Here is a 27,419-nt window from a genome sequence, read left to right as displayed (position 1 = left end):
AATTTTTGCTATATCAAATGAGATATTAATGAATAATCTTGTATTTACATAATTTTGCACATTGTCAAGTGTATCTATGGAATGAATACCCTAAAAACATAATTGCTGGGTCAAAATATATCCTTTGCAATTTTGAAGAAAGTTGTCAAATTGTCCTCCAAGGACTGGTAACAATTTATACACCCAACAACAATGTATGAGACTTCCTGTTTCCCCCTGGCTTCATCAAATTGGTGATGATATTTAATAACACTTTATGAGTACAGTGAAATGGGTTCTTATACACTGTTGGTGGGACTGTACATTGGCACTTTTCTAAGAGAAATATGTATATCAAAAATCTTAAAAAATATAAGCCTTCAGATAAAACAACCTTACTTTAGGGAATTTATTCTAAGGAAATAATCAGAGATTACAATGAGATTTATATATAAGGATTATATATAAGGATAGATATATATATATATCATAGTGTTCTTCATAATACAACAAAAATTCAAATAACTTAAAAGACTACATTAAAGGTTGTTAACTACTATTATCTAAAGAACAGAATACAATTCAACAACTAAAAAAGTATCTTGCTTATATTTTCTAATGACATAGAAAAAACTCTTATGATATAATGTAAAGATGTGAAAAGAAACAGAATGATCTCAACTAAAGTGATTCTAATCTTCAAATAGTAAAAATGCGAAAGTTTTTTCATTAATTCACTAACTTTTATTAAGCATTTATTTTGTATTGGACACTAAACAGAAAGTTAGTGGTGGCTGCTCCTGAGTAGTGGAATTATGGATGATATTCCAACTTCCTCAAATATTTCTGTTCTTCTCCATAGTCTTCACAATGAAAATGGATTAATTTTATAATGAGTAACCAATAAAAGGGAGAAGGCAATGGCACCCCACTCCAGTACTCTTGCCTGGCAAATCCCATGGACAGAGGAGCTTGGTAGGCTGCAGTCCATGGGGTCGCTAAGAGTCGGACACGACTGAGCGACTTCACTTTCACTTTTCACTTCCATGAATTGGAGAAGGAAATGGCAACCCACTCCAGTGTTCTTGCCTGGAAAATCCCAGGGGTGGGGGAGCCTGGTGGGCTGCCGTCTGTGGGGTCGCACAGAGTCCGACACGACTGAAACGACTTAGCAGCAGCAGCAGCAACCAATAAAAACAACAATAAAGAAGACACTAGGGGGAGTTCCCTGGTTGTCCGGTGGTTAGGACTCTGACCTTTCACTGCAGGGGACATGGGTTGGATCCTTGGTTGGGGAACTAAGATCCTGCAAGCCCTATGGTGCAGACAAAAAAAAAAAAAAGACATTAGAACTCAGCCTACTTTTCCCCTGAGAGGAGTAGGTTTCTTAATAATTGTTAAGTGAAAGTCAGAGAGTATACTACATTCACTCAGAACAATTGCAGATGTGTCTTTAAAAGATACTAACACATTTGAGATTACCATTTATTGAAGGGGGCTTTTGTGTGTCTATAACTCCCTAGATGGCTCAGTCTCTCTCATAAAAGCACTGGTAAACAAGAACTTTTCAGCCACAAAGTCTAATCAATTTTGTTCTTGGGTCCTGGGCAAAAAACAGCTATGGAAAGTGGAGGGTAGGGAGTACTTCAAGGTCTTCAGAGCTAACCACGGCCTGTAGGTAAGATCAGAATCAGACCTTCACACACACTTGGCAGCAGCATGTGCTTAGCAGGGCCTTCTTTACATCTAGTACCAAACCCCCACTGATTGGCAAGTGCCTATAGGATAAGAATTCAGTAAATAAAATTCCTTGCTTTCAATCTTCTTATCACCTTTTGGAGATTTATACTTACTTTAGTGGTGATATGAATTTACATAGTATTACATTTGATTTTTTCATCTAGAACACTCTTCTTTATCACATTAACTTCTTTCAAATTCTGGCTTAAAATTAATTAAATATTTTAATTTCTTGGGAAGTCTTTTCTGATCCAAACAATCTCATCTTTAAGGCATATGAAGGGAAATGTGGATCTTTTCATAATCAAGTTTCAAGCCTTCTCAGTATTTCTTTAAATGAGGACATTTTCATTAAAGATCTAAGAAAAGAGAGGGGTCAGGAGGAAGGTAATGGTGTTTCCTTTAATTGTTCTTAATATTTAGTCCCTTCTTCCTGTGACCACACTCAAAAAAAAAAAAAGAAAGCTATTTATTTCTATCAAATACTCCATATTATAACATGAAATTATAACATGTAATTTGAATCAAAACTCATGTAGTCAAATGACTGCCCATATAAGAAATACAGTCCTACTGAAGTCCATAGTCTCCATTTATCCAAGGGACAAACTATAGAATCAGGTCACAGATGTTTCCCCGTAAAAGGCAAACACTTCATCTACAATCAGGATGGCATTGTACAGATGACATTCTCATCTATTAGCTATGGTGGGGCGGGGAGAGGCAGACGTGAAACATCTGTTTGTTTGTTTGTTTGTTTGTAATGAGAATTTCCTTTATGATATCTAGTTCTGATATCTACTCAGGGCCACTGAATAGTCATTTTACATCTAAGACAGTACTCAGTATGTGAGAAGTTTACAAGTCATCATTTAAAAAGTGGATACTGGGTTTTGTTGTATTTATGCTGTTTAAAGTTAGGCTACTAGATGAAGAGGCAATCAAATAAATGTGCCTTTTTTTAAAAAAAGGATTGAACTTATTCCATTTGGGGAAAAAAAACAGTGCATTTAGTCAAGACTGAATTTTAAACTTTGAGTATCTGCATGACCTCCAACTCATTAACTCCCTCCTTTTTATTGTTCCAAATTGTAAAGGCTATCTTATGCCTCAGAGCCAAGAAGCCCAAACATGAAACCAAATACTGAGGAGTATAAAAATGTTCTCCCTCAAATTGGCTATTTGGTCCTGGAAAGGGCATTGGAAAAATATATTTTGCCAAAACTGCCCCTTAGAAAAGGCTTATATAATTTTTATAGTATTAAAAATCTGTACAGATTAAAGTTAAATGTTACTATTTCAAAACCTCTCATTCTAAAAATAAAATTTGTGAACCAGATGCCTACTTTTGAAAGAGTATACATATGGGCAAGAAGAATTAAGGAGGAAAAAATATTTTTCATAACATAATTTCTCACACTTAAAAGGTAAACTGTAAAGAAAAGGGTTATTTTTAAATGTAAACCTTTATACCTGTTATCATCTTAGAGATCTCACAAAAAGGAAAAAGAAATATTTAGAAGGTATGATCTGACTGAAAAATGAAAATGAAGAGTATAATTGATCTGTCCCTCCACATAACAACTTATAGTTCTGTTTATGCCACCTCTTTATTCTTTAATATTTACTGGGTTGTATACTGGTGATGGTGGTTACTCGCTAAGTTGCGTCTAACTCTTGTGACCCCATGGACTGTAGCCAACCAGGCTCCTCTGTCCATGGAATTCTCCAGGCAAGAATACTGGAGTGGGTTACCATTTGCTTCTCCAGTGTAGTACAGTAATTAACTTATTAAAGTAATTCTTCTCTAATGTCAAAGGTAATATACATTCAATGTACAAAAATTGGGAAATTAGAAAAGTATTTTTAAAAAGTAATAAAAGTAAAAATCAACTGATTTCCTCCATCTTAGATAGCTATTAACACTTTAGCAATTTACCTTCCAGGGATTTTTTTCTCTGCAAACATCTCTTTAAACGATTGGAATCAATCTGAATATGCTGTTTTGCTTACTGATCTTTTTCAATTAATATATAAAATAAGCATTTTCCTGTATCACTAAATATTTCTCAAAATATTATTTTAAAGGCTTCATATTATTCTAGCAATATATGTACCATGATATATTTAGTCATTCACACGTTAATGATATTTGGGATATTTCCTATATTTTATTTCTGCAAACTGTGTTGAAATTAATAGCCTTGAACATAAATTTCTAAGTAAATCTAAAATTACTTCCTTAGGATAACTTCTAGAAGAAGAAACACTATATATTTGGTGGTGGTTTAGTTGCTAAGTCATGTCTGACTCTTGTGGCTTCATGAACTGCGGCCTGCCAGGTTCCTCTGCCCATGGGATCTCTCAGGCAAGAACACTGAGGTGGGCTACCGTTTCCTTCTCCAAGAAAGATTATATTAATTTTAATTCTATCAATTATATTCCATGTATGAAAACCACAAACTTGCCAATGCTGAATATCTTTTTTTAATATCTTTCCTAATTTGATAAGTCAAAAATGACATCTTGTGCATCAAATTATTGTCGATGGTTTCCCTGAGGTAATGGATTGGTGAGAAGAGAGTTGTGAAAACTTCAATTCTATTTTATACACTCTTGTATTGCTTGACTTTTTAATAATTATATATAGTGTTTATAATTAAAAGTTGATAATGGCATTTCATTGCAATTATTTGGTTATTAAGATTGAAATATCTTCATACCTACTGGAAATTTGTACAACTTCTTTATGAATAACCTATTTATGTTCTTTTTATAATTTTTACATTGTAGTATTTGTCTTATTGATTTGTAAGAGCTCTTTATATTTTAAGGGCATTGTTTAAATGTCCCCTTATCCAAGATGTCTTCCCTGACCTTCCTAGAGAACACTCGTTCCTGGTAGAACATGTGCACTTTACCCTTCCTTATTTTTTTCCATATCACAGCCTAACAGATTATATATTTATTTGTTTATTGTTTGTCTGTACCCATAAAAATATAAACTTAGTGGGGAAAGGGACTTTGTTTTGTTCACTGTTGTATCTCCAGCACTTTGAATAGTGACAAGCACACAGTAAGAACTTTATAAGTATTTGTTGGAGTAATAAATATAAGTTCTTTGGAATGTAAACTGAAAATGTTTTTCTGGTTTATGTTTTATTTTTTGTTTACCTTTTGATATTTGGGTGCATACAGATATTTTAAAATTTTATGTAGTCAGAGCTGCTGGTATTTTTCTTTGTGTTCATTTCCACTGCTTTTTTATGCTTCTGAAGTTCTTCACAATTTCAAGAGTAGGTGAATATTTATGTTTTTTTCTAATAATTTTATTATTTGAATTTTCATCTTTAAGTTTTGACTCTTTAATCCATGTGGAATTTGTCATATAGTGAGAAATAAAAACTTTTTAAATTGTTAATCAATTACATGGCATCACTTAGTGAATAATCTTTAGTTTCCCCATTAATTTTTTAAATGTGTTTAACTTCGCATTTTGTCTCTTCAATGACAATATAAGCTATAAGGGTAAGTACTGCTTATACTTCCTTTATCCCTCAGGGCTGAATACATGCTGGTCAATAAAGGATGATATACAAATATTTGGTGGATAGATAAATGGGTGAATATTTTTAAGCCAACATATTCTCTTGAAAAAAGTCTAACTAACTAAACAGTAAGTCCATTCACTAAAGTCTGGAAGCAATCCACACAGAGGGCCAAGCTTTACCTAGAATGAATACCCTTTAAGATCAGGGCACAATAACCACCATAGAAACTGTAGAAACTCATGAGTAACAAAACATAATAACACTTGACACTGTACAGAAGGAATTGCATAGAACTGGCCCTGCCTTCAAGAAGCCCCTGAAAAATATTCTTCAGGGAGCTTAAAACTAAAACAGAGCTTTCCAATAGCTCCCCTACTGATCTTTCCTTCCCCTGAAATAGCAGTTTACTTTCTGAAAGAAATAGATTGCTTTGTTACAGATAGTGCCCCAAATCCTACTGAATGCAATCCACCAGCCTCCAACATGCATTGAGTTTAATAATTCTGGAATCAAATTTGCTTTAATCAAACCTCATTTTTGGCTCTCAAGCAAAACCTCAAGTGCCCCCATGTGTATTGATTCTATAGGGTTCAGTTATCTGCCTATGGCCTGAAATTAAAAATAACAACAACAACAAAAATACATGTTTTTATTGAATTTCAGCTCTTTGCTGATTATCTATATCAAACAGCAAAGTGAGCAAAGCCATGGTGAACTGCCTCTTGTGCCAACAAATTCCCCAAAAAGAATGACGATCAGGAAAATATATTGTTGAGCGTAAACAGTAGCTAAAAAATATTTATCTCTCTTGCAAGGTATTAAAATGAGAAAACTTTCAAAGGAGAAGCTTCAAGCAATTGCATTAGAAGTTGCATAATTCAGTTAGACTAACCTTAGAATGGAATAAAAAGCTGCTTATTTCCATAAGGTTGGCCTCTGACAGTATGAAAGGTTAGATAATTTATCATGATATACAAAACAGTTCTCAAGAATACCAAACTTAAAAAGGAGGTCTTGGTGACATACAGCTCTGTGAATTTTTTGGTAGTGTTATAATCAACATAATTTATACTTAAGTGAATTTGTGTTCTTCTCAAAGGTCTAGCTTGCCAGGCAAGAGAAATGTATCTTCTACTCATCCTTAGAACAAATACAGACCAACTGAAGCAAAGTAGTGTACTCACTGTTTCCTTTATGACAGAACTCACATTGAACAAGGAGATCCATCTGACTAGGGAGGCTACGAAGTTTTGATGTACATATGACTCACAATAGACACAGAATATCTTGCCCTCATGTAAAAGCTAAAAGGCCGTATGTATTGTGTCACCTGTCATAGTGAAGTCCCTCAGTCTCAATACCACCTACAGAGCAGCCATGGTCATCACAAGGACTCAAACCCTTAATGAAGCCCTTCAAACCAATGCTGCAAAATTCAAAATTATACTCAGAGCTACAAGAGAACTTGGAGTGCTCCTGACACAGTCCCCTCAGATATTTATTTCAGGATTGGTGTTATTGGCATCTGTTTGGATTTTTCAGAATTTTCAGTGTCTTGGAGTCCGATTTCTTTAGTAATAATAGATTTCAATAAACTAAAGCTCCTCTTTTATGAGGTTTTTAATTATTTCATCTATTTTGCTAGTGACCTCCTCCCCTATTACAGAATTGCAGATTTCTAGATTATCTTTGGGAAAACAGTGCCTAGGGGGTGACACACACATTATGGATAACTGTCCCAATAGAGTTTGCTAAGCTCAGAGGATGAGGAAAGCAAGGTATTGCATGTGTCACACACATTTTTTGATGCCATGTCTCCAAATATGACACCACGCACAGTGACAAACCTTTGCAGTTCCGGATTTTTTTCTCCACCTTCCAAGATCACTTCTTGAGGGTGCTAGATGATCAGATGTGTATCAGTTTTATAAGATTTTGCTCTATCATGCCATTACACAACATAGAGTTTGTACAAAAGCAGTTTAACTATCTTTCCATTTGAGGCATTTCCTTATTGTATTTCTTGCTGCAACAAAACACACGCCTTTTTTCCATTTCTAAAGAATTACTAGTAAAGACAAAATTAGAAAGAGTGACCTAGAGGTGTAAGAACATGCATTCCATTAGCAGGCTCACAAACCACAAGAAAATTGGTGTTTCTTATATAGTATTTGAGATTTGTTTCTAAGGAGCCATAACTATCATCACTTGTTTTGCAATTAAAAAATTAGGCAAAATCTCCCTATAAAAAATTCATTATTTAATACTAAGGCCATCATGTTCTCTCCCCTAAGCTCTTAGGAACAAACGTTGCCATTAGCATACTCTATCACTCAAAAGTCTATACTTGAGAAAATGGAAATGTGCTAATTAAAGAAATGACCAGGATGGTGAGATCAGAGTCAATGCCAGTGTTCTGAGTACGGCGAACCTGTGTCCTCACTATGGCCTCTGTGCCTGGCAGCACAAAGAAGGGAATCAGTCTTCCAGCAAGTCATTCGACATTACCTATAGACAGATGCTTCTGTTTGTCCCTGCATTTCCAGAGCCTTACAACCCTAAAGCATGTCAAGTTTCAAACATGGATGCTAGATTACAGGCATTTGTGTGTGTGTGTGTGTGTGTGTGTGCATGTGTGTGTTAGTAGCTCAGTTGTGTCCAATTCTGCAACCCCATGAACTATAGCCAAGCTCCTTTGTTCATGGGATTTCCCAGACAAGAATTCTGGAGTGGGTTGCCATTTCCTTCTCCAGGGGATCTTCCTTACCCAGGGTTCGAACCCAAGTCTCCTACACTGCAGGAAGGTTATCTTTTTCACTGCCACCAATTTTTTTTTAAGTTGCTTAAAGGTAATGTCAACCACTAGGAATGTAGTCTGATCTACTCTCCCTATTCATATGTCTCACTTAGAAAAGATATGGTTTTGCAGCAAAGTACCTGTACACATAGCCAGCTCAGATTTTCCTGAGCCAAGTGAAATAAAGAGGAAGACTTTAAACAGAATTATGCCCAAAAAGACAAAAAGAAACTGAGCCTCAGAAAATAATTTCCAAAGAATTGAGATTCCCTATAGGGTTTTCTTAAACTTCACTGTATGCACAGCAATGATTATTTGGCTGCTTCCTACTCAGAGCTCTCAATTAAAAAGTGTCCAGGAGATCTGTCTCTGGGCTATATCAAATTTGGGTGCTCTGGTCTCACATTTGAGGGATCACACCCCAATGTGATGAGGCTTATAAGCATTTCCTCAGGGAGATAACCAGTAGAGTGTCAAAGATAGGGGAGGGGGCCTCTGAGAACCTAAGATCATAGACGTGTACAATCAGGCCAGCTCACAAAGGCTCTATCACCTCAGAGGAAGAATAAGTGGGTAAGACAGCAGATATGTTCCCTTGCTCTCTCTTTCTCAGTCACTCTCTCTCTCTCTCTCTCTCTCTCTCTCTCACACACACACACACACACATACACACACACACACACACACACACACACACACACACACACACTCCCCTAAAGGAAGAGTCTGACCTTTTGATTGAACATATCTTCCCACCAGCTTACACAGGGAATCCATTTTGTTCAGAAGAGCAGACTACACAATCTGAGACGAAGTGCCCTTCATGCTCTGAAAATCAAATTTAGGAGCAAAAATAATCCAGAAAGCAGAGACTGCCAAGACCAGTGCTGGTGGCAGTGAGGGAAAGCAGCTTGCCACAGAACAGTGGCCAGATGGGGCCCGGTGGGAGAAGCTAAAAACTGGCCACCCTGGCACTTAGAGACTTAATGGAGCATCCAAAGACTATGCACATCACTGCAGTGCTTAAGCATCTGACATGAAGAAGCCCCAGTGCTAGTCCATGAACACTGAGCTCAAGGAGAATGCAGACTTCACACCAAACTTCTTGCTTGCTTCAATACCAAGTGGTCTGCTCAAAACTCAAGATAACTGCTTGTGACATCTGTCTGTCAATTTACTCTCTTTTTTTTTTTTCTTTTCAAAAAGTTATTTTATCCCTCCCCAAAGGCTGAATTTAAAGAAAGTTTAAGATCGCCTTTTCATTTTCTAAAGTAATTCCTAGGCTCTACTCAATCTAGGAAACCGATATTGACTTTGGAAGCTGTCAGGACCTGGAGCAAAAAAATGAGAGCCCTCCCTTTCAGAAGTGAGTTCAGGAAGCCAAGGAAAAAGAGCACCAAAAATATTCCTGGTGGGTTTCTCTTCTTCCATCTACAGAGTTACAAAGAATGAATGGAGGGAGAGGAATAGGATGGGAAGAGGATAGCTGTAAACTTTTATTTAATTTTTTAAAAAATCTGGAGCAAATATAAATGTTAACATTTGTTAAATCTGACCAATATTATCTGTCTTCTCTGGACACCATATATTTTAGATATTACTTAATTACATTTTTCAAAGACTTTATAAATCTTACCAGTGTGAGGAATTGCACATTAAGCAAACAAGACGTGAAAAATCCAGACTTACAAAGGAAATCAGTAAGAAGTTGATTATTCACATTACTCAAGGGCTCTTTCCTTTATGAAAGACTCCCCCACAGGGTTTTGATAGGAATGCCACCACTATGGTTAACGTGGGGTCTAATTTACAAAACAAATACTTCGCTGCTGCACAACTTTTCAGGAATACAACTACCAGCCAAAGGTACAGCTGCAGGTCTTTCTGTGGAGTCCAATCAAGTTTTCTGTTATGTGACAGAAAGTACTTAGAAACTGCAACAGAGGAACCGCTATCAAGCAAAATGGAGTCCAATTTGGCCCTAAATGATGTGTGTCTGGGTAAGTCATTCGCCTTCTCTGCAACTCCATTTTCATGATTATAGAGTAGAAACACTGGTCCCTTCTGACACCTCTTCCAGGAGTGCTGTGGAGCTGTGTGGTCCTAACCAATATCCTGAAGCAAAATCCTGAATGATGCTGAATAATAGCAAATAAGATTTCCTCATGGAAGCCCAAGTTCCTGGAGCTGGCAGAGCTGTTCTCCAGCTTCAGGTTGCAGTACTTTCCTCCTGGTTCCCTAGTAGGCTGGGGGTGGTGGGGGGCTGAACACAGGGAGGCACTGGCCACCAGTGTATACCCACTAGAAGCAGACTGATCCTCACCATGCAGCCCACTCAAAGACTACTCATAACTACACAACTGCCAAAGAGGAAATGTAACTTGAAGAGCATTTTCCTCTACAAACAACTGATCCTCTGGGACTTTCACTTCAAGTTTCCCAATTGTTCAAAGTAAATGAGGCTCACATTAAAGGCCAGCCAGTCACACATCAAGAAATCAAGCCTCCTCTCAGTGGGGGAAAATGGCCGCTCCAGAGTCAACCTCCTGCCCCTCATACACATGCCTCTTGTACAAATGGCTTCATTTACTCACATCTGAGACACTTGGTCCAGCCAAGCTTGACCTCCCCTAAGCCCTGGAAGCTGAGATACACATACAGAGGGGTAAACATCTCAAACTTCAAGCAGACGCCTTAGATCCACTGCAGCACAATAATTGAAAGACTCCAGCTTTGCCAGGAGGTGACTTCATCCTCTTTCAGTCTTCCAATTCCTAATAAGCAATCTCCCCACCCCATAGCTTCAGCCTCGGAGCATGATATACTAAAGCCACCACAAAGACTAGGGCAAAGTTAAGGAGGGAGAGGTCTGCAGCTCCTCTCACCTTAGAAATCTGACTGAGAGAAAAACCCAGGTGGGGCTACTGGGACCCAAAACAAGTGGTCCTCTGATAAGAGGAATTCCAAAGTCTCAGAGCCCACTATGGAAAATGTCCTGCCTCCAGTCCCCTAGGGAGAGAAATCTCAGGATCATTAGCAAGTGCTCTGGCTGAGCTCAACTTTAGTGAAGGTGTATGGGGAGAGAGGTGATCTCTAAGGTAACCAGTTAATTGCCAATAAGGAATGATAATAATAAATTAGCAAATACTAGTGTAAACTAACTCAGTTCTGTGGCAGTTGCATGGAGACGACAGAGGAACAGTTTATTCTGGGACACATCTTGCAAGCGGATCCCCTCTGGGAAATGCACTGCCTGGGCTAGATGTGAAACAGACCAATGAGATGCAATGTAGGCAACGGGTGGCCCTAGAGTGTCTCTCAGTTCAGAGTGGAGCCTTTGATTTTTTTTAAAGAAAACTGGAGTGAGCTTTGAGAAGATGTGGGCTGCACTGTTTTCCATCGCTTCCTTCTGCAGCCTGTGGGGGTACTTTCAACTCTTAGGGATAAGACTCAGATAGTTCAAAACGAGGAAAGTACAATAAAATTGCTCACTGAAGGGTTTGTCGGTTTGTTTTCATTGGAGGTGGTGATTTGTGTCATTACCTTGTGATCCAAACCAGTCTCATCATACCTATTAATTTTCTAGAGACTTCTGAATCTGACATCTGATAAGTTTGGGGCTGCTTTTCTAGCTCCTTAGCTCAGAGTTCCACTCAAAGCACTGTAGATCCCTAACTTTAAAACTCTTTTGAGGAACCAAAACATGCTGAGCTATTTCCTTCTTATTTTTCTTCAAAGCCTAACGGATGTTTTAGTTTCATTATTTGAGCTAAGTTACCATGTGCTGAGGCTTTCAGTAGGATAATTAGAACCATTCAATTTGGTCTGCTACATACATCCTTGTCCTGCAAACTCGTCCACTGCTCTTAATACTACACTACTACTTATGAAAATTCTCTGTGAGTGACCACAGCAGACCACACACACACCCTGAGAATGTATCACATCAAAGATGCTACAGTTAGCTAGTTAAAGGAGGAAAAATAAAAAGAGGGCTCAAGATTGAGTTAAACCAAAATCTGTATCTCTATATACCCTATGAGTAGAATTCTGGAAGCTCTTGCCCACTATCACTGGCTTAGAATTTTAAGCTCTGAAACATTCAATATTGAAAAAAAAAATTTCAGGTTAAAAAATGTCTCACCAAAAAGACTGGATGTTTGGCTACTTCACCCTTCCTGAAGGCAGGGAAAGGTCAAACCATCAGAAGAAATGGGTTTCATTTTCATCCTCCAACAGTGACTATGGGCTGGGTGATGAAGAGTAATGCAGGAATGCAGATGTACAAAGCAGTAATACTTTGTAGCACACAGAGGTATCCGGGAGGCATGCCTCCATTCCATAAGACTGGAAGAAAAGTTATTTGCCATACCGAAGTGCCAAAAAATTGGAATAATTTTAGAAAAACCATAGCAATCTGAAAAAACTACCTTCTCTCTTCTCCATTCTCTATGTGTTCAACCTCCTTTCCCCTCTCTTTACTCTGCCCCAACTCCAAACACCCATACACATACACAAACTCTCTTATGTATACACTAAGTATGGACTAAAACCAAAATGCCAAAGGATGCAAATCTCACCTTCAATTTAAAATTTTCAAGAGATACTTGACATCACTAATTCTACAAAAGTCTTCTGTAAACAGCAAAAGCATCCTCCAAGTTCCCTCCTCAAATTTGCATACATAACCACAAAATCCACACAAGTGATTTCCTGACCAACATCAGAGGACAGGGAGATGACGATAGGCGAGATGGTCTCTGTAATTCTAAAGGCTGAGTTCCTATGAAACTCATTCCTTCTTCTGGTAATGCAGACTTGGATGAACTTTTTCCTGCTTTCTGGAGGGGTGAAACAGTCAAACATCCATTCTTTTGGGTGAGGCATTTTTAAAATTTGACTTTTTAATATTGAATGTTTTGATGCTCCATTCCCTTTGCCTTTACCTACCTAACATCATTTAAAGTCACATTCCCTTCAGTTTCTAGAGTCAACAATGTTCAGATGTGGCTAGGTCTGCACACTGATGCCAAAGTTACTCTCACATCAGCACCAACCCTTAAGAACTCAACAGTAAATCTAAATCTAAATGATGGCAGGGCTGCCAGGGAAGGAGGAGCAGGAGAGCACTAAGGAGGCTGGCAAAGTTTCTGCAGATTACAAACCCTTTCTGTTGCTTACAAGGAACTCATGTAGGTGATCTTAAATAGCTCCCCAATTAGACTATGACCTCTGAGGGCAGATGCTACATCTTATATTTATTTAGGATCCCTATACCTATCACACAGCTGAGCACAAGGTAGACACTCAAACTACGCTTACTGATTTGGTCTATTCCATGATGATAAACTTCAAAGTATGATGGAGAGCTGTGAGAACAGCTGTTCTCACTCCTCTATAATGTCATTACCAGTAAGGTTTGCAACTGACTCTGAAGCTAATGAGGTGAGTGAGTTTACAAAGTTGCTCAGCAAAGGAACCTAATGTGTAGTGACCTTTGGTTCCAATCTGGCAAGTAAGAATATAACATATGCTCAGGAAAGAGATGTTCTGAATTGAAACGAACTGTTTACTTGCCCGTCTCCCTGTAAGCTCCCTGGGGTCAAGGATCGAGTGTTTTTATTTTTGTATCCTTGGCAAGCTGTACAGGGTCTGACATGTTCTAAGTGTGCAATAAATGCTCCTGGGTTGTTAATAAACAAATAAAAAGTGATTTAACAAAATAACATACAGAAAAATGGATATGACATAATAAGATTTAATACAGAAATTTCTAATGAATCTTTTAAATACCACAGCATAGCTCTCATCACTCTGTGCTATAATAGCTTAATAACTGTTGGTTTCTTGGGTGGATTAATTAATAATTAATTAACTAGGAAAATATAATGTAGGAACTATATTAGGATATTATTGTCCTAGTAATATCCCATTGTATCTGATAGTAGCTTTTATCACTCCATACCACAAGTGACCTATTTTCTCATCTCTTTCATTACAATGTTCATTCTTTGAGATCAGAGAACATCTTTTTCATTTCCCTAACACTGGATGCCTATAGCAGAACCTTACAAAGACTAGACAACAAATATTAGTTGACTGTATGAATCAGCCATCCTTGTCTTCTATAGATTTCACTGAACCTAAGTATTCTACTGAGTCCATGTTAACAGTCTCTGTTATGGGGAGAAAAGAAGTAGTGTCAATTTCCCCATGCAGGACTTTGTGACAGATAAAGGTTAAATGGCCTGATTCATGCTATGCTATGAGTGGGTCTCTACCCTTTCTGAATGGGTTTGTCAAATGAACTCTCCAGGACTACATGTTAGAAACACACACTTAACCTCGCTGTGCCTAATATGTGCTGTGTTGGCCCTGACTAGCCCTAGATAATAGATCTGTATGATTTTGTTAACTAAGAAAACATCTGGTTTTGTGAGTAAGAGATGGGATTAGAATTCAAATTTTCAATGGCTTTTCTAAACAACCGAAGCAATATTTGGTTTCATTTTACCCATAGGAGAATCTCAGAAAAAACACCAAGATCTTAGGTCAACCATTCAGACATAGTCAAATATCTCCTGCCCCCTTGAAGCATCCCAGGCTTATGTTACCCAGGCTTACACCTCTCTAGTACCCTGAATTGACTGCATAGTCACCAAGCCCTCAGGATTCAATTCTTTTGTCTATCTCCACAAGCAACATCAGTCAGCACCTGAGCCCATAACCTTGGCATCTTTTACCTCCTTTGTTTAAAAGTCCAATATGAATACTCTAACCACACCACATTGTTGGCCTTCTTCACACAGACACCAGCTTAAATTCCTCTTTGGTTGTAAAGTGTCTATGGAGTCACACTCAGGTGTACAAGCCATTACAGTAGTCACTCTTCAATTATCATCTGGTGAACAGATCTATGATTCAGGGGGCACCTCTGTCTCAGACCCCTTACATTATATAATGTGATATTATTCCTTGGATCAACCTTGCATGACAGATGTATCCATTTTGTAGATGAGGAAACAGAGACTCAGAGGTAGTCCATAGCAGGACATGTCTTTCAGATTCAAAATCATGGTCTATCTGATTCCCCTACATTGTACTACCTCTCCCTCTCTATTGCTGAACTCTTGGTGGTCCACAAGTAGTTTTTTACAAACGCTATGGTCTAGTCCCTAGTAAGTATTCACTGACATTCATAATTATAACTGAGCCTACCTAGCATAATCCTGGATTTTCAGTAAATCCTTATTTATAGATGTATGGACTGACAATCGGAGAAGGCAATGGCAACCCACTCCAGTACTCTCGCCTGGAAAATCCCATGGACCGAGAAGCCCAGTAGGCTGCAGTCCATGGGGTCGCTAAGAGTCGGACACGACTGAGTGACTTCACTTTCACTTTAATATTGGAGTTTCTATTGCTAGAAGAAGATCCGGTTTTCATTTAAAAAGCACTGCTTTTTGGCCTCATTACTGATAAGAAGTATTTTTCAGGAACTAGGAAAAACAGTCGATAAAAGTGGTCCTAAAACACTTTTCCCTATGAAATTGATATAAATACTGTGAGGCCATTTTATAGGCATTCCAGCCCAGGTATGTCAGGCTAAATTATTTTTGAGCCAGGAAAGTGTAGAAGGTGTCACTGAAATAGCACTGTACTCGCCAGAGTTATAGAGTCCTGAAATTTGGTCGTCTCTCTCTCTCTCTCTCTCTCTCAATATCTCTGCTCTGTGAGTCTCAACAAGTCCCTTATCATCTCTGGAGCTCCATTTCATCATCTACTGAAGGACAATCAAAATACCTGATTGTAAGAATCACAGAAGACGTTTGTGAAGTGCTCTCCAAGTATATAGTATTCCTTTCATTTGTGGCCTGGAAGAGGGCAAGTGCATCAAATTTCCAACCAAAGAGGGACTTAAGCAATTCAAAGAAAAATGAAATTAACTTCAAAACTGTTATTTATAGCTTTCCACCCAGCCACCAACTCACCCTCATCCATATTACTACCCTACTACCCTGAAATATTTCAAGAGCCAGCAAACATCAGACCACATACTGTGTAAAAAAATACTTCCATTTGAAAATATTCATTCCAGGTAAAGAGAAACAGAGCTAACACAGATGCTTAGTTAATTCCTGAAATTTTAATTATTTGTGAAAATTTCAACATCCTCATTTGTCAAATGTCACCATAAGAACTATTAAGCAATAACAAAGTGGCTTTTTTACTTTCTTTTTGTTTGCCTCCCTTTAACCAGCCCATCCATATCCACAGCTAAGCATGTATATGACCAAACAAAAAGCAAAAGTAGGCTTTAGGAGGCTGAATCACTCTCATACTAGGAAACTGACCCTCAAGCATTCTAGGGTTCATCTACCTTTAAGACTACTTGTTGATTATTACTCAGCCGCTTTAGCTGGCATACGGGTACCACAGACTGACAAACATGCTGTATTTGCAACAGGTGGTAGAATTTATATCTTGCTAGACTGCCACACAGGTATTCCAAAGGCTCAGACCTTAAACTCCCACTCCCAACATCTATCCCTACAAAGGACCAATATTTTAGGTTACCAATCAAAAAATGGGCCAAAGAACTAAACAGACATTTCTCCAAAGAAGACATACAGATGGCTAACAAACACATGAAAAGATGCTAAACATCACTCATTATCAGAGAACTGCAAATCAAAACCACAATGAGGTACCACCTCACACAGGTCAGAATGGCTGCTATCAAAAAGGCTACAAACAATAAATGCTGGAGAGGGTGTGGAGAAAAGGGAACCCTCTTACACTGCTGGTGGGAATCCAAACTAGTACAGCCACTATGGACAACAGTGTGGAGAGACCTTAAAACTCTGAGCCACCAGGGAAGCCCAGAACTACCATATGACCCAGCAATCCTGCTGCTGGGCATACACACAGAAGAAACCAGAATTGAAAGAGACACATGTACCCCAATGTTCATCACAGCACTGTTTACAATAGCCAGGACATGGAAACAACCTGGATGTCCATCGGCAGACAAATGGATAAGAAAGATGTGGTACATATACACAGTGGAATATTACTCAGCTATTAAAAAGAATACATTTGAATCAGTCTTAATGAGGTGGATGAAACTGGAGCCTATTATACAAAGTGAAGTAAGTCAGAAAGAAAAACACAAATACAGTATATTAAAGCATATATATGGAATTTAGAAAGATGGTAATGATGACCCTATATGCAAGACAGCAAAAGAGACACAGATGTAAATAACAGACTTTTGGACTCTGTGGGAGAAGGTGAGGGTGTGATGATTTGAGAGAATAGCATTGAAACATGTATATTATCATATGTGAAATAGATCACCAGTCCAGGTTCAATGCATGAGACAAGATGCTCAGGGCTGGTGCACTGGGATGACCCTGAGGGATGGGATGGGGAGGGAGGTGGGAGGGTGGTTCAGGATAGGGAACACATGTATACCCATGGCTGATTCATGTCAATGTATGGCAAAAAAAAAAAAAAAAAAAACTACAGTATTGTAAAGTAATTAGCCTCCAATTAAAATAAGTAAAATTTTAAAAAAATTATATATATATATATATATATATATATATATAGATATAGGGTTACACTTTGCCCTGAGAAGCACAGGTAGCAAACCTTGACTTCAAAAATGGACATAGGCAGAGAAGTTCTCCCCACCCTGCCAGGGAATGTGTCACCATAGAGGATAATGGAATCAGGGGAGCAGCAGGGGATAGAGGCCAGGGAGGATCTCACAGAGCCGCTTAGCTACACTCACCTCGGGCAGAGGCATGCCATTGATGATCAGGTCTGGTTGCTGGGGGCCCTGGCTGTTGAAAGAGTGATGGTAGATGTGGTTGGCGCTGGTATTGCGGGTATTCTGGTTCTCCACGTTCAGGAAAGTGCTCTCAGAGCGGCGGCAGCCCAGAGGAAGGGTCTGCTGGTGGTAGTCGAAATAGTTGAGAGAGGAGGTCAGGGAGGAGCAACTGACAACATTCATCTTGTCTGTCTCCTCCACATCCCGGGGTACCAGGCGGATGTCATTCTTACTGATTTTTTTCTTCTTGCTTGATTTCTTTTGATGACCATAGGAGTATTCAGCGATTCTATGTGATAGAAAAGGCAGCATGTATCGCTAACGCCCTCCCAAACCATGCATCAGTTAATAAACATCAAGCACCCCAGAGGGTTGCACCCCATCTCTGCTCCAGCTTCTTATTCTGGCACATCGCATCATCGGGTTTCTCCCTGTGCTTTTTACATGCGAAAACAAGCTGAGGGCCATAACGTTTTTATATTAAGCATAGTAACCTCTCGCTACCCCTTCCTCCTCAAAAGTTTGGATTTGGAATTTCTCCTTGTGACTGGCCACTTAACAAGGGTGTGGAGACAGGGGAAGTTGAGCCTATGGGAGAGAAAGCATGAAAATGCTCAAGTCTGGAGCTTCCCTGGAACCCAAAGGAACTCCTGGGTGAAATAAGCAGCAAGTCCTAATTTATCAGAAGATGACAGGAAGGAAATAAAACCTAATCCCCTTTCCAGTTCCTCCAGGCAACTGCCATGTGACAAACAACCTCAAGTCAGGTTCCTTGATAACTGACCTGATCAGTTTTCGACTGGAGCACGTCAGACCCTTTCCTTTGACAAATCCTCAGCTCCTCTCCTTCATACCCTCCTTCCCCCTGCCCTAGCCCTGCTCCCTTCAACTCCCCACCCCACCCCCGCATCTCCTCGAGAAATGTGATAGCCAAACCCATTTGAATGAGGGGGAAAAGCCTTTTTACCTCTTTCCCCTTAGGCTCACTTTCTCCTCAGCCTTTTTGTCTTGCTCCTCGCTAATGGGAGAAACCGAGATGCAATGCAGACACTTGCTGTTTTGTCCTTTTATAAAACAGCCGAGGAGACAAGTGATGGTTAAACAATTACTGCAAAGGAATTTAAAGGTTAGTGCATTCAGCATCCTTCTCGATTCAGGTGTACCTACAAGCAGCTGTGCTGCAACTGGAACATAAAGAGCTCAATTTAATTAACACTGACAGAGACCCAGCAATGTGCACCAAAGACACTAAGCATTAAGAAAGTTGTCCAAAAAAATACATTTAAATGTAGCCAGATTCTCAAAGTCATTTATTACTTTGCATATAATGATTCAGCTTATTGTCTGTAAATTCCATTTCTGAGCAATAATCAGGAAAACAATTGGGTTAATAAATAATACAGGTTTATCTTTACAAGGGAAAAGACTGTGCCTGTATTCTCGCTCGACAAAGCTAATTGTCTGAGTACAAAAAGGGAGCCCAATTCAAGCAGCAAGTGCAGATCATCTCGCAAGTCTCATAAATGAATTCATTTCAGGAAGAGGCTCTGCAGAGGCTGAGAACAAGAAATCTCTGCTTAATACCTGGAAAGATAAGCTCTTGAACTTTACGTTTCTAAAAAGTCTGAGCAGATGGGAAGATTGCATATCTCCAGAGGCCCATTCTTGCTCTGTCCCCAGGATCTTCCTACACCTGTGCAGTTGTGTCACCCTCACCCTTACACTCTGTGCTCAGGCAGACTTGCAGAGAGGGCAAGCTGATGCTACCAGGGCTTGGGAGCAGATAGAATCCCAAAGACCCCAGGACTGGGGTTGATTTTCTTTTCTAATCTGTTTAAAATCACTGGATAGTTCTAATCATTTCATTTACCCACGATGGGTAAGTTTGGCAATGCCCGGTCCAATTATTCAGCTGAAGCATTCATTGCGACCCCTTTCTGTATTGATCAATTATTTAATTAAACTGTACTTCATTAATCCCAAACCAGCACAGGAAACAGAGCTCTTTACAAAATACACATATGAGTGAAGTTGGAGAGCACTGAGATTTGCTTGCCACCGCCCCCAACCCCGCCAATTCAAACGCTCTCCTCCCTGTTTAATGATCTCCCTGGCAAGCTCTCAGAAAGAGCTCTCACTTCAAGTCATACATCACCAAGAGGTGGCACAGCCTTCAATATCTTTATTTCAAGCTGATTTCTTTTTCATCAAGAAAGGGTCTTATGCGTTTACTTTATGCTGAGGAAATGGCTTTAAAAGAGTCCCCTCTATCATTATCTCCATATAAATAAAATTTTGTAGACCCCCACATTTTTCTCCTATAAAAATTGTCACTGGCAGTCACAGGTTTCAAAGGTAAGAGCAATATTAATTTCCATTTCTCCCATCTGAAATGACTCGGAGCTGAAGGAAAGAAAAGTCATGGCCATTTCACTTGTAACAGGATTAAAGCATTTATGAGGCATTGCAGCTGCTCTTTTATGGTACCTGATTGATATTCATGTGTGGTTAGCATTTGTCTACTAACTTGTGTAATGCAGAGAATAGTAAAAGGGAAACAATAATTGCATGACTGTTACATATTCAGGGGGCTCTGATTCACAGAAGTGTGCATTTCAGTTGATGTCAAATACAAATCAGACCTACAGGAACATATTTTGACTGGTTAACATGCAAGCACAGATGGCACAAAAGACACACTGGATGTGTAGGTGTGTTGAAAGCACACAAACACACACCTTCATTGGAAATAGCAGCATCATTCATTATCAGCAAACTAAAGAAACAACTTTTTTTTTCAACCGTTTCGATGAGACACTGCTGGAAAAAATTCCATGTACTATCCTAAATTGGATATTGTAAGCGAGGGTCAGCAAGACCCTCCAAAGTGCTGATCAGGAAACTTTTTTTTTTTTTAATTACTATGTGTTATTCCAGTTTCCAAATTTCTTCTCCCTCTGTCTTTACCTTCCCCTCCCCCATCCTCCTTCCCCCACCCCTCTCTCTCTCTCTTACTCATACCACACACGTACCCTGCACACATTGCAAGGGAAACTGTAACAAAATAGCCCATAGTGACATCCACTGGTAGGGACCAGCTCTTAGTACCACAACAGAGTTCCATATTAGAGGAAAGAACCATCAACTCCAGAAGATTGCTATTTTTAGTGAAACATCTGGATGCAAAAGTCCTGTCCTTCATTGGGATGTTTGGTGTCTACCCAACAACCAGACATTTGAAAACATATAGATGACTGGTAGAATTTCACTTCACATAGCAAGATGTTTGAGGACTGGATATAAAACAAGCCAAGAACACACTAAAAAACTCTTATCACCTGCTTCCCCACATACTCCTGTTCTCTCTTCCTCCCACTCTAAGGTTTTCTAAGATTCCACTCACAGGCTCGCTTCAGAGTTTCTCTCTACACAGGACAGGGCAGCTGCCAGCACTCCCTTTCCTTTCAGTACTTGTCCGAAAAACTCTACAGCCCCCAAATCAAGTTGTAGTACTTCAAGGTTTTGCCAAAAATCAACCTCTCTTTCTCTCAAGTCTCTCTCAAAATCTCTCTTTCTCATTAATTTTTTTCCTGCCATAACTTCATGGAGACAGCTGTGCAAATTTTAAAATGATAATTGCTTTTCTGCTCATCACCATTATGTGACAGAATCCATTGGAACACTAAATGGTTGTCTTCCAGCAAATTGTCAGATCAAAAGAATTGATCAACTGGGGCTAACACAAATTCCCCCTCCCCACAAAAAGGAGCTGCTGTAAGTAGGATGCATGCATTTACATAGGAAACAAAAGCATTGGGATTTTCACACAGAGACACAGATACACCTTATTCTCCCAAGACAAAGAGGGAAAGAAAGAAAAAGTTGGCTCTACCTGCAGTTGTAGGTCCGGATCTCTTTGTTGTCTCTCTTGCACTTGATCGCCACGAAGATCATAGTGACAAAGAGGATGCCAGCAATGGAGCCCAGGGCGATAATGAAAATCAGGGACAAGTTCACCGAGCCCATCGACTCTTGGGCGTCGAGAGCAGGGGACAGGTAGATTAGAACTAGCGCAGAGGCGGAAAGAGACGTCTTGCCGTGGTCGTGGGCCACCACAATAAGCTCATAGGAAGCCTTGGAGCTCTCACTGAAGGTGCGAGTGGTTCTGACCTCGCCATTGATCTGGTCTATTTCAAAGAAACCGCGGTCCCCCTCTGTCATGTCATAGGTGACCCGGCCGTTCTCCCCCTCGTCGTAGTCATCTGCTTTGACAACGGTCACCAGGTAGCCTATGCCTGAGTTGCGGGGGATGTAGACTTCCGCGGTGCCGTTGATCAGCGGTGGGGCGGTGATGACTGGGGTATTATCATTGACGTCGAGGATGATGACCCGAACAGTGGCATTGCTCTGCAGCGAGGGCAGGCCGCCGTCCTTGGCCAGCACCTTGAATTCAAATGCCTTGGTCTGCTCATGGTTGAAGGATCGCAGCGCATAGATATCACCCGAGTTGGGGTTGATGGAGACATAGGTGAAGACAGGCATGTCTCGCACCTGTGACGGCACGATCTGATAGGAAACACTGCCATTGAGACCCAAGTCGGGGTCTCGGGCCGACACCGAGAGCAGATAGGCACCGGGTGTGTTGTTTTCCTGCACAATGACCTGGTAGTAGGGCTTGGAGAAGTGCGGGTGGTTGTCGTTCTCGTCCGTGATGCGCACGGTAAAGGACTTGGCACTCTGCAGCATGGGCACGCCACCGTCGCGCGCCTGGATGGTGAGGTTGTACTGGTCATGCTGCTCGCGGTCCAGGCGTCCATCCACCAGGATAGTGGAGAAGCTCTCATACTCCTGCAGCCGAAAGGGCACGTTGCCCAGCAAACGGCACTGCACGCGCCCATTGAGGCCAGAGTCTCGATCAGACACCCGCACCAGTGCAATTACGTAGCCCGGGGGGGCGCTCTCGCTCACCTCCACCAGCTCGCTGTTTACCGACAGCAGGTTGATGACCGGCGGGTTGTCGTTGGTGTCCAGAACGCTGACGGTGACCTTGCAGTGTGCCGGGATGGAGTTGGGCCCCAGGTCCTTGGCCTGCACGTCCAGTTCATAAACATGGCCTTCTTCATAGTCTAGGGCACCGGTGACCGTGACCAGGCCGCTGTGCGGGTCGATCTGGAAGAGCTCTCTAGTGCGGTCATTGACATAGCCGTAAAATGAATAGACCACCTGGCCATTGGTGCCTTCGTCTGGGTCTGTAGCGTTGAGACGGATGACGGGAGTGTTGGGAGGTGAGTTCTCTGGCACGCTCACTGAATAGGTGGACTCGCCAAACACTGGGTTGTTGTCATTGGAGTCGGTCACTTTGATGCTGAGGCCAACCGTGCCCAGGTGCGGCGGGTCGCCGCCGTCGAGCGCAGTGATGCGAAAGCTGTAGTGCGACTGCGTCTCGCGATCTAGACTCTTCTCCACCACGAGTTCGGCGAAGCGTGAGCCGTCGCCGCGGGTCTTGATCTCCAGGCCAAATAGCTCGTTTGGAGTCAGCTCATAGGTCTGCACACCGAAACTGCCCGAGTCCGGATCATAAGCGCTGTCCAGCGGGATGCGCGTGCCCGGGCTGGCCGCCTCTGAGATCTCCAACTCAATCTGTGCCGCCGGGAAGCTGGGAGCGTTGTCATTAAGGTCCTTGATCTCCACCTTAATTACGCAAATCTCCATTGAGCTGGACATGACCTCGAGCGAGATGATGCACTTGGGGCTCTGGCGGCAGAGCAGGTCACGGTCAATCTTCTGCTTGGTGACCAACAAGCCCGAGCTGGGGTTGATGTCCACCAGGTGCGGAGCCGAGTTGGACACCACACGGAAGGCAGAGGCCTGCCGTGGGTCCAGTGCAAAGCCCGCCTCCCGCGCGTCCTTGGCCACGTTGGCGATCACCGTCCCGGCGCGCTGCTCCTCTTCTACCGAATACTTGAGGTTAATGAGGGCGGCCGCCTGTGTCCATAGCACAGCCAACAGCAGCAGCACCGGCAGCAGGAGTGACTCCATGGCTGCGCGGGGCTCTGCCTGGCCTCGCCTCTCCACACCCCTCCGAGACCGACGCCGCCGGCGCTCCAGCTTCCCGCCGACTCGGGCCGCCTGTTGCGCCCGCCCCGGGGCCCCGGAGGCCGCGGGAGGAGTCCCGCCCAGGGCGGCCCGGCGGCGCGGGGGGGAAACCCGCGCCGGCTCCAATGCTGAAGTTGCGGCGGACTCGGCGGGGGCTCTCGCGGGGCCCGGGGGCTCCGAGGGGCCGAGGGAGCGCCGTGCGGCCCCGAGCCCCCTCCCTCCAGCCCGGCTATTCAGTTTTCCCCCTTCAAAGTTAGCCCGGCGCGACTGGCAGAAGCGGCGCAGGGCTGCGGGTGGAACCGCGTCTGAGAAGCCGGATCGACGCGCTGCTGAGTCCGGACCGCACTGGAGGCGAAGGCGGGGAGTGCAGTGCGGGTACAGCCTCTCAGGCACTATCCGACCCGCCGCGGCGCACCGGCAGTGGGGCTGGTGAGCACGCTGTCTGTGCACCTGGCATGCGCAAGGATCTACCCCGAGTTCCCCTGGCTCACCGCAGAGACAGGACCCGCCTGGAACGCGCCCTCCGGGATCCTGGGGGGCCACGCTGGCCTTTTCGAGGCCTGTTGGGGAGAAAGAGGGGTCGCAGGAGGGAGTTTGAGTTGCTGTCAAGCGCCGCAGCCGTCAGAGTATCCGGCTGAGCGGGAAGGCAGTCCTCCAGCCTGCAGAAGACGGGGGAGGGGATAGAGGCTGCCGAGACGAGAGCTTGCTCCCTTGCACTGTGGTTGGCTTCAGAAGGTTTGAGGGGCGCGTGTGTCCAGGATCGGAGGTGGACACGGAGTCACCCCCACTGAGCAGCTGGACTGCGGACTTCTGCGTCTCAGAAATTAAAGTTACCAATGCAGCCCGAGGCTCCACGTCAAGTCTGTGAAAACCGGCCGATGGAAATTTGCTCAAGAAAATAAAGGTCCAGTCTTTCCAATGGCCGGGGGGCGGGGTGGGGGAGTGGGGAGGAGGGGAGGGAAAGCAAAAACAGTACCGGCCAGGAGAGGCGGGGCCGCCGCCGCTGGTACCAGGGGCTTCTCCTCCTCCCTCGGTCTGGATTGGGGTGTCGCTCCGAGGGCCGCCGCTGCCAGGGGAGGAAGCCCTCCTAGCTCAATCGCATGTCGCTGGGGTCCGCCTCAGCAGCTGCCACGGTCGACGGTTTTGTCGCCACTGAAGTTTACTTGCGGGAGCTTCTTGATTCCATCCTCCTGGAGAGGCGCTGGCCGCGCAGCGTTGAGCTCACACCCTCCCCGGCGCTCGCGGGCATGGGAGGTCTATCTCGCTTTCTCCTTCTGTCTTGGGCTGTGGGTGAATGTGTGAAAGAAAGGAATAGTGAGTGTATGGTGCGAGGTGTGTAAGTGGGGAGTGTGAGAGAGCAGGGGTGGGAGGTTTCGGATCTCGGATGAATCCGCTCAGCCGGAATGCCGCGGAGCGCAACGCGCCAAGGGTCTGCGCCGGGCTAGGGACGCGGGTGCCAATGCCCCCCAGGCAAGCAAGGGATGGTGCGAGGGAGCCGTGCTGCCGTCTGCGCCCGCTCGTCAGTCTCCTCTCTGTGCCTGCCGCCGCCGCTACTGCTGCTGCTGCTCCTGCCGATGCCGCAAACTACTGGCCGTGGAGTCTGGAGAGAGCAGGAGAGAGCCGGAGCTGCTGAGACAGGCTACGCCAGGCACTGGCCAATCAGCGCTCAGCCCAGCTGGCCCCGGCCTTGGGGCGGGGCCAATGCGCGGGAGGGGGCGGGGCCAACCGGAAACTTACACACTGGCGGGACCAAGTGGTACCCTAGCCCGCCGAGCCGAGGCAGCAGTCTAGGAGGCCAGTCAAGCCCAGCAGGGGTTAGAAGGCAGGGTGGAGCAAGTCGAGGGGTGTCCTGGAGCTGCAGCTGAGCCTCCCCAGGAACTGCGCGCCTCTCGTGTTTGTAGAGATTGCAGGAGAGATGAGGATTTGATTCTCTCGGTGTGTTTATCTCCCTCACATATCTTCATATTTTGAATATAACATTCATATTCATATTCTTTCTCTCCCCTCCCCCCGCCCTCTTTTTCTCTTTGCCCTAGGTTTGTCTGTCAGTTTCTCTTTTCTTCTTCTCGGGTAGTGGAAGGAAGAAAGGGAAGGAGAAAGCGCCCCAGACGTGGTCATTCATCCGGCTCTTGGCCAGTGACTCTTCAGCTAAGAGCCGCGGCAGCCATCCTCCCGGACCGTCACCCCCATCCTCCTTCCCGAGCAGACCTGTGAGCCCCCACCCCCACCCCCGGCGCAAGCAGGGTCCCTGACCCGGTTCGGTTCGCTCTTGTCTGTTGTCTGTTAATCAAATGGGATCTGTGGCGCAGGGACTGAGCCACCCAGAGGGCTGGACACATTTCGTTGCCCCTCACCCAACACCATTGGAGAATTTAGCTCTCTATAAATAAACTGTACATTTGAGAAGAGCAGGTGGGCGGACGCCGCCGCACCGCGCCAAGCTAGGAGAGCTGCGAGCCCAGCGGGAGCTGCGGAGCTGGTGCGCAGTCTACGTTGGTCGCCGGCAGCTGGAGCCGGCGCGGATGTGCGGGGCTCCCCAGCTTTCCTGCAGTGCCTCAGTCCCAGGGGGCTGTCAGCTTCTCTGGCGGTGGTGGCGACGGTAGCTGGCGTGTGCCGGTGCCGAGAAGCGGGAGGCCGGCGTGGCCGGGGTTGATATCAAACTCGGCTTCCCTTCTGGACTGAAGGCGCCCTGGGGACAGAGGGGGACTCCTCCCTGCCCCGTCCTGATTCTCTTAATTAAGGTCACGGGCTGGAAGAATCAAAAGTACTTCTCTGAACTGTTGGGATGTTTTGGTTTTTTTCATCATAGATTGGGGGTGGAAGAGGGCTGGCTTCTGAAATCACAATTCTTGAAAGAGTGCATCAGCCTTCTGAGTGAATCGTCTTGGATATTTGGGAGTCTTGGGTGAGCAAATTCATAATTAACCCAGAGACACTGGCCCGAGCCTGTGTGCTTAAAATGAGACTCACTTTTGCCCTTTAAAAAACACTAAACAAGGGGAAAAGGCATTTGAACACATAATAGGTTTTCTCAAAACTGCCATGTTTTTGCAGAGAACAGCCTAGCTGCTTTTAAAAATATTTCTTTTCCCAAGAGGAGCTAGTTTAGCGGCCTTTACTTTGGCAGGAGGAAGAAGAAGACAGCTTTCTCCCTCAGAAAGGAATTATTCTGGGATTGAGGTTGAGACCCCCCCCTCCCCCGCCCCAACGTGCATCTGAGACCAAGGGGAGGGCGCAGAGAGCTTGATCCGCTTTCCGCGTGGGGGTCGTTTTACTCTCTAATATTAGGATGCAATTCAGCCCAGAACATCCAGGAGAAAATCGAAGCATCTGCAATGAATATCATTTAATTTGGTCATTTAGAGGTGCAGGTGAACAACAGAGTTGTGACTCGAGGGAACCGCGTGGCCCGCCTGCT

The 27,419-nt window shown here is 43.3% G+C and overlaps 1 protein-coding gene across 2 annotated transcripts in view; it reads right to left on the bottom strand.

Moving 5' to 3' along the window:
* The window catches only part of PCDH19 (protocadherin 19), a 133,784-nt gene extending 108,162 nt beyond the window's left edge, over positions 1-25,622 (bottom strand). Inside the window, exons 1-3 of one of the 2 annotated variants that reach the window (XM_086386583.1) lie at positions 21,798-25,622; positions 18,873-19,013; positions 17,867-18,194 (exon numbers count right to left, since the gene is read on the bottom strand). In XM_086386583.1, coding sequence (XP_086242709.1) covers positions 17,867-18,194; positions 18,873-19,013; positions 21,798-23,944 — 2,616 coding nt within the window. In that variant the 5' untranslated portion in view covers positions 23,945-25,622. The remainder of the gene's footprint in view (positions 1-17,866; positions 18,195-18,872; positions 19,014-21,797) is intronic. The other variant, XM_086386584.1, reaches the window with a different exon arrangement.
* Between the last annotated feature and the right edge of the window lie 1,797 nt (positions 25,623-27,419).

Source organism: Bos grunniens, chromosome X (assembly GCF_055505025.1).
Source record: "Bos grunniens cultivar Pamir isolate PY7600 chromosome X, Bosgru_T2T1.0, whole genome shotgun sequence".
NCBI classification, from domain to species: domain Eukaryota; kingdom Metazoa; phylum Chordata; class Mammalia; order Artiodactyla; family Bovidae; genus Bos; species Bos grunniens.
The sequence above is the reverse complement of the archived record's forward strand: the minus strand, read 5'-3'. Positions and strand labels throughout refer to the sequence as shown.